At 32.6% G+C, this 7846-nt stretch overlaps 1 protein-coding gene across 1 annotated transcript; it reads left to right on the top strand.

Annotated features, from left to right (window-relative positions):
• Positions 1–2048: 2048 nt before the first annotated feature.
• LOC111716421 (ras-related protein rapA) lies at positions 2049–7846 on the top strand. The gene is made up of 10 exons (XM_023491879.1): positions 2049–2785; positions 3087–3170; positions 3588–3728; positions 4092–4219; positions 4579–4648; positions 5171–5351; positions 5463–5576; positions 6122–6202; positions 6702–6794; positions 7431–7846. The coding sequence occupies exons 1-10, from the start codon at positions 2766–2768 to the stop codon at positions 7542–7544; spliced, it is 1026 nt and encodes a 341-aa protein (XP_023347647.1). The 5' UTR covers positions 2049–2765; the 3' UTR covers positions 7545–7846.

Raw genomic sequence — 7846 nt, 5'->3', positions numbered from 1 at the left:
AGGCTGTATTTGGTCCTATAAATTACGATAGAAGGGTGAAACTTTACATGCACCATCTTAATGTGAAAATCTAAACGAATCAACAATTTGGCTTGACCTAACCTAATCCTAAATAGTGCTAAATAATTACTAACTTGGTCATGTATAACATTGATAGGAGGAAAAAATCGTTCAATAGGACAGAGGCCAATCGTTCTCTAGGACGGACCCCAATTTACGGCGAAATTGAGCGGTTAAAAATCCATTCTGATGCAGCAAGCGAGTTACTGACGTACTAAATCTATAAATTATTGATTTACTTGTCAACATATTATTATTATTTGATTTACGATTTAATATTGATTTACTCAGCATCTTTTGGTTTTGACAAGACAGGACAGCTGCAGCTGCCTTTTCTCAGATTCGGGCTCAATGATTATATTTGGTTTGGTTGGAAATTAAAAGATTTGAAGAAAAGACGACATAAAAGTAACTTTAATGATAAGGCTTTCTACAACATTAAAAAAGATTCAATACACTTTATACCTGCTTTACCAGTGGCTTGTGTGGCCGTGGGTAGTGTTACATCGTCTATACGCAACAGACATGGGCACCCCCCCTACTGAACTTCTGCCCTATTAACTTTCCGACCTCCTGCAATATCGCACATACGCCAGCTGTTTATTTTGTATCATTTGAGGGCTAGGTTAGGTTAAGACAACTTCTGGGCCGAGCAGATTTGTTGTAGGTCAGAAGGGAAGTATAGCGGATTTGCGTTGGTCGAAAAATGCACCAACCTCGTGGGATATGGGGAAGGGGGACAGAGGCGGATTAAGGGGTGGGGAGATGAGGGAACGCCCCCTGGAAAAAATTGGGGCGCAACAGAACAGAGAGGGAGTAACTAGTCCTTTTAACTTAGTATTAAAGAATGGATTTAAATGCCGCACCAGTGGCTATAAAATTGCATTTAAAATTATTTTTCTGCCAGAGAAAATTCTGAAAATAATGTATCGAATTTATTGATTGTTATTAAGCAGTTTTTACAACTGGGCTAAATTTAAAGACTATCTGTGAATCCCCCACCCCCGCCCCCCTTTTCAGGGCTTGCAGAGATTATCAGACACGCGCACCTCTGCCTAATAGGGTGAAACTACAAAACTTATCAACCTACAAAACATATCAAAATCAAAACATTTTTAAACGTTGTACAACTGAAACTTGACTAAGAATTTGCATATATAAATCATTATTCATCTGTAAATAGGCTAGCAATATTGAACAGATATGTGTTCAAGGGTACACTTTCAAAGCTTGCACACAAACACACCTGTAGGTCACCAGCCTCTTGTCCTTTTCATCATCCATAAGTAAGTTTGTACACTTCTGAGAGAGAACAAAGTTAGCCTCCATCTCGGAGAAAGGGGCTGGGAAACTTTGAGTTTACCGAATTTTCTCTTAAAAATTCGCGGATTTAAAAAAAATTGTTGGAACATTTCCATGATTTGAAAATTTAGATTCATGAATTTTATTGATAATTTCAGTTTTGGGAAAACTTGTTTGGTAAAAATCTAAAATATTTATTTTAGGGGCAACTTTTTTCGGGCGGGGGGGGGCGGGTTACTTTTTCAGCTGGGGGAAGTCAATAATTTTTATTTTGTAAATTTATCAATTTGTGTGGAAAAAATCTTTAATCTTTATTTTAGTGGCAAATTTTATTTGTGGGGGCCATTTTTTCCGTTTGGGGCAATTTTGCTTCTTTGAAATATTTATTTTGGGGGCATATATTTTTGTTATGGGGCATTTTCAAAATATATGAAGGGGCATTTTTTTGTTAGGGGGCAAAACTTCTTAATTTTGGGGCATTATTCAAAATAAATTAGGGGCACTCTGAGCTGAAAATGTTAGATTTGGGTGCATTTAAAAAACATTTAAGGATAACAAATTTAGTTGAGGTGCAAATTAGAAATATTTTGGTGTATTAAAAAAAACTAAGGGAAATATTAAAAAAAGGGGGCAAATTTAAGTCCGGTGGGGCAATTTGAATAAGATTGTGTTAGTGTAATTAGGAAAACCAATAATTTGTTTTTCACGACACGCAGTTTCTTTGCAGTCTTCCCGTTCTTCCTGCGACACAAATTCTTCTCTCTTTGGTCTATCTGCAACCATATTCTCTTCTCTTGGGTCTGTCTGAAACCATATTCTTTTCTCTTGGGTCTGCTTGCAACCATATTTTCTCTTTGGTCAGACTGCAACAATATTCTGCCCTAGTATTTTTTGACCTGAAAAAGGGTCAAAATTAATGACTCAACATTAAAAACTAGATTTATAACTTATCAAATAGTTGAACAATATACGTACAGCTTCTCCTAAACCTTTTTATCTCAGATATTGTTCCCCCAGGTACCCCCCCCCCTTCGGACAAAATAAGGGGGCACGTTCCCCTGTGCCCCCTACCTTACTTTTGCTACCCTACTCTTACTTTGGTCTATCTGCAACAAATTCTTCTCTTTGATCAGTCTACAACCGTAGCTATGGTCTATCTGCAACAAATTCTTCTCTTTGGTCTGTATGCAACGATATTTCTCTCTGGATGTATCCCTTCTGGTCTCCCCTTGGTCTCCTCACAACGTGGTTCTCTCACTGATAAAAGGCAAAACTGTAGTCTAGACCGCATAGTAAGGAACATCACCTTACTTTGACAACAACTAAATATCTTTATAAATATCTTATATTGTACTTTAGTGAAAAGTTATCATAAGAATTTTCAGCTTACTGATTACAGCTGCATGAGAAATATTCGATTTAGGTAAAAATTAAAAAAAAAATTTTAAACGGCTGAAGGCAACTTGAAGAATAGATTGAAAACAAAACTCTGAAAAGTAAAAATCTAGAGATTTGTAGCAATTGTTTCGTACATTTGAATACATTTTTCTTAAACGTATTGAACATGAAGAGAGGCAATACACTTTTGACACACAACATGTTTAATTTCAAACAGGGTTTAGAATTAGATGGCTTATAATATTGCAAAAAAACAGTTAAAAATTTCAAAGGACAAAAATAGGAATATAATTCTGACATAAAAAAAAATATATCTTATTTTTTAGGATGGAAGGTTTAGACAGCGTTTTTACCGAGGAAATTCCAGCTCCATCAAATCAAGGATCCCCTTCACTTAATATTCATATCAGGTAATTCAGACATTTTTCAAAATTAAAAAAAGACCCTCTTTCCAAGTCTGTAATTTTTTTAACAAAACAAAACAAATCTGACTTTTAGAAACGCCCTATGGCTAACATCAGTCTCCAATCCCAAAATTAATTTATTCAGTCAGGAGTCATTATTCAGGACTAATTAAATAATGGTTTAGAATTTAAAAGCAACCAGAATTAAATTAAATAAATATTGAGACTTAGTTTAACCACTTCTCTTGTGCACTGGTTAAAGTTCAAGAGCAGCGGTTCAACTTATCTTACGTGGTTCAACTACTTTACAGAAAATAAAACAAAGCCTGTTTTTTCAAGAAGTAATTATTTCGAGGATTAAAAAAACATAGAGTACGTAACCTAGTTTAGCCTAATACATCATACAATGTTTATCTACGCTAGACGAAAACGTGAAAAGCTTGTGCGACGGATGCGCCAGTTTTCTTCCACCCATCTTCTTGGAGGAGATTCTGAAGTGCCTAAACAATCCTTGAAGGACAGCAGCACAGACTCGACCGACAGCGGATGTTCTTCTAACTATAGGTGGGTCAACATGTCTAGTCTACTCTGTAAACGTCTATTTTAATTTTGTTATTGTTCTTGTCCCCTCACTGTGAACAGTTAAATTAGTATCAAATGATTTTTTCAAATCCCGTCATAAAAGTTTGTAATGCAGTCATTTTCAAACTGCGGCCATTTTCAAATATTTATATCAAAGTTTATCAAAACTTCTGAAAGTTAATATTTTTTAACAAAGTACAATAATGTCTCTATTCATTTTCGAAAATAGAATTTATTTTATTAGTCTTGAATTGATGTTGAATTAATATAATTAAAAGAATATTTAACACTTATAATCCCAATTTTGAAAAAATGCCGCATTGTATTTCATCAGATTTGATTTAGACGTTTCCTGTCGAGCACGAGTACTGACAGTAATGACAGTGGACTGGGACGAGGAGAAGATAGAGATGAAGGAAATGATAAATCAAGAAAAGAAGGAAATAAACTGGAGTTTAGAATACTTGTACTAGGTTTGTCTTAAATTAAATTAAAAAATTGAACTTTATGTCTACTATAGTAATATATATATATATATAGTATCATCTTTTTTCTAAGAGTCTATTAAAGTTTTCTGAAAGTCTATTAAAGTTTTCTGAAAGTCTATTAAAGTTTTCTAAGAGTCTATTAAAGTTTTCTAAGAGTCTATTAAAGTTTTCTAAGAGTCTTTTAAAGTTTTCTAAGAGTCTATTACAGTTTTCTAAGAGTCTATTAAAGTTTTCTAAGAGTCTATTAAAGTTTTCTGAAAGTCTATTAAAGTTTTCTGAGACTATATCATAGATTTACATTTTACATCATATACACCATGGCAGCTAAAGAAACACATTGTTAGGAGCAACGGGATCGGGGAAGACCGCCATTATCTCTCAGTTTCTCTATGATTCCTTCATCACAGAACACATGTAAGAACATTTTTATCTTTTGTTCTATAATAAGACTATAAAACGTAATTATAATTGATCCTCCATTTAAAGTGACTTGAAGTCCGATTTAAAGCGATCACGCATCTCTGCCCCTTTAGTAAAAGTAAATTCAACCTAAATGAAGCATAAAGTGAACCTTGTAGCACAGGCTAGTTCTGTCCATAGAGCTGGGCACAGTACAAACTGGAATTTGAAAGGTTGACCTGGCTCGGTAATTCAAATGTACTACAGTTGCCCATGCGATGCCGTCTTGAACCTTTCTTTCATCAACAAAGAGGAAGCTATCCAAGTTTAATGCCCGAAAAAGTGTTGAATTTAGCATAAATCCGCAATTCAGTTTTAAAAAGAACCACAATTAAAGTGATAAACAACCCCATTTGTTATTAGTCAAAGGAGTATACTGTTGTGAATAAAACATGCCATTTTTTTCATTTTTTTTAAAGGTCAATAGAAATTTATTTAAGTTTTTACAATTAAAATTATAATCCATAATTTTTGCAGTGAGACAGTTGATGAGATGTATAGAGGAGAGTTTGACCTGGGATCAGCACAAATAGCTTTAAACGTTGAGGATACTGGTGGAAACTATATTCAGGAGTTTAGAACAATGGCGGATATTTCTCTAAAAGCTGCAGACGGTTTTGTTCTCGTCTACTCAGCAGCAGAGCCAGAGACTTTCGAGGTATTTTATCAAAAATATATTTTCCAGATTTAAAATTGAAATTCCATGTTTACGAACTTTAATTTCATGTTTACAAAAAAATTCCATTCTAAGTTTTTTCCTTCACTTTAGGAAATTGTGGATTTACGGAACAGAATAGTGGCGCTTCGTGGCGACGATATCCCTGTGGTTGTGGTTGGAAACAAGTGTGATCTGGGTCCACAGCTTTACAGAGAGGAGCTTCAGGTAGATATATAATATTTTGTTCGTACTATCAAAAAAAAAAACTTATAACAGAACTAGGCTTTAAGTACGCTTCGCGCCCATCTTCTATTACAATTGTGAACATTTTCTCTTAACATAAAAAAATTGCGGATTTCAAAAAATGTCGTTTATTTACCAAATTTTCAAAAATTGAATTTTGTTAGAGATAAATTTTTGAAAATTCGATCATCCATAAACCTTTCCTAGGGTCACATGAGGTCCCACAAAAAATTGGGCCTGATCGGTTCAGCCGTTTTGACGTTTATTGGATACAAAAAAACAAAAAAAAAAAAACAAGCAGACACCCAGACAGACAAGCAAAGTATATATATAGATAGGGGTCTTTAACAAATCTTTAGCTTGACAAGTTGACATAACTCAATAAAAGTTGTTGAGAGAATTATTTAAAATTTTGCTAAAGATATATTACAAGATGTTTGATATTCCCTCGAACACTGTAGGTAGATAATTTGAGAAATATTGAGAACATCATTAAATATAACTTTTAATAACATCTAAATATTTAGGCAACTGTACTTTTGGACTGGAACCATGGTTTTGTTGAATGTTCCGCCCTTAGTAACACAAATGTTTTGCACATTTTTAAGGTATGAAAATAACAAGTTTGATAAAAAATCATGTATTTTTTTCACAAAAATGAAAAAAATTTCATAAGAATTGTATCAGTGATAGTATTCTAATTTGTACGTCAGTTACAGATTTGATGTTATTTAACAAGATTTTTTGCATCAATTTCAAAGAATTTCAGCAGTTCCAACCTTATCAAAAGCAATAAGATTATTATAAGAAATGTATATAAGAAGTACAGATTAAAGTGTTTAACCGACATTAAAAAATTAGATTGATTTGATGCACAAATAAAATTTGTTAAACCATTAAAAAACTTCTTTAAGCAAAAACAGAATAAAATAAATTTTTATTTGAGGGCAAATCTAACTTTTAAGATGAAATAATCCAAGAATGTAATCTTAATGAAAATAGCGAAAAAAATTGTCACAGTAAGAAACTATTCGTATTTTATAGGGGATGAAGTAAAGATAATAGTTTTGCTGTAAAATATAAATATTAATGATAATTTTTGTTAAGGAGCTTCTGCACCAAGCAGATAAACTTAACAAGATTCCGAGTTTTGTCAAATCCTCAATGGCCGATCTTAAAAGAAGATCATCAATGCCTCAGGTATCTTAGAAATTACAAAAAATACGAAACATTCAAGAAAAAAATCATAACAAAGTTAAAATTTTATCATTTCGATACAAATAGAGAAAATATTTTTACAGGGCACAACACATTTATATATATTTTGAAGACAAATTAACAATACACTTAGCTGAATAATTTTTTCCTTTTTTTATTGTTTTTTTTTTTCTGTTTTTTTATATGAATCACTTGTACAGCAATGAAAGTCAATGTTTTATTAGAAGTTTTGGAAGTTACCATATAGTCTGAAAATTAATCTACCTGAGATCTATTCATTCTCAATATAATCTCAATCCAATTTTCATGTTTCCATTACCCCCCCCCCTCCATCTCCTCTATCCATTATAATATCTATCAAAGGTACAGGGTCTAGTCAGATCAGAGACAATTTTCTAAGATTTTACGTCATTGCAAATTCATTCTTTTCATAATTAAACTCAAATATTAATTGAAATAAACACATCATCTTTAATAAATACCAATAACGTCAAAAAAAATTTCGTAGATTTTTTAAAAAGTTGCAACACATTTCACCGTCGAATAATCTATTATGTTAAGTTTTAAAAGTGTACTTTGAAAAAATGATTTGAAAAAATAACTTTTTTTGTGTTTTAGGTACCTGTGTTTGGTAGGAAGGATAGCTCAGACAAACTTGGGACAAAAGCTCCGCGTCGAAAGAAGCAGCTCTCGGAGGACACCCGGAGAAAGGGATCATGCTTAATTTCTTAATCTACAAGAATCAGAGCAAAACTGGAGTTCATAGCTAAAATTTAATCCCACAGTAAAACTTACAAATAAAACGTACGATTTTTTTACAAAGAGTTTTTAAAGTAAAGAAAATGGGTTGAACCCATTCTTACATTATGAAAAAACAAATTTTAGTTCAAATCAAGTAAAAAAAATTGGTTTTTAGACCCCAAATTTGTTGGTGAGTACTTCCTGTATATTAATATATCGTAGATAAACTGTAACTATCTTGTAAAACTATTGTTATAAGTATTAAATCTTCTGATTTAACCAAAATGATAATT

This window comes from Eurytemora carolleeae, unplaced genomic scaffold, assembly GCF_000591075.1.
Source record: "Eurytemora carolleeae unplaced genomic scaffold, Eaff_2.0 scaffold24, whole genome shotgun sequence".
NCBI lineage: Eukaryota > Metazoa > Arthropoda > Copepoda > Calanoida > Temoridae > Eurytemora > Eurytemora carolleeae.
The sequence above is the reverse complement of the archived record's forward strand: the minus strand, read 5'-3'. Positions and strand labels throughout refer to the sequence as shown.

Excerpts from the sequence above, each read along its gene's own strand:
- LOC111716421 (XM_023491879.1), top strand. The coding sequence starts at position 2,766 with ATGAGAAATATTCGATTTAG. Across the intron at positions 2,786-3,086 it reads ATGAGAAATATTCGATTTAG|GATGGAAGGTTTAGACAGCG; the intron begins GTAAAAATTAAA and ends CTTATTTTTTAG. Across the intron at positions 3,729-4,091 it reads GGATGTTCTTCTAACTATAG|ACGTTTCCTGTCGAGCACGA; the intron begins GTGGGTCAACAT and ends GATTTGATTTAG.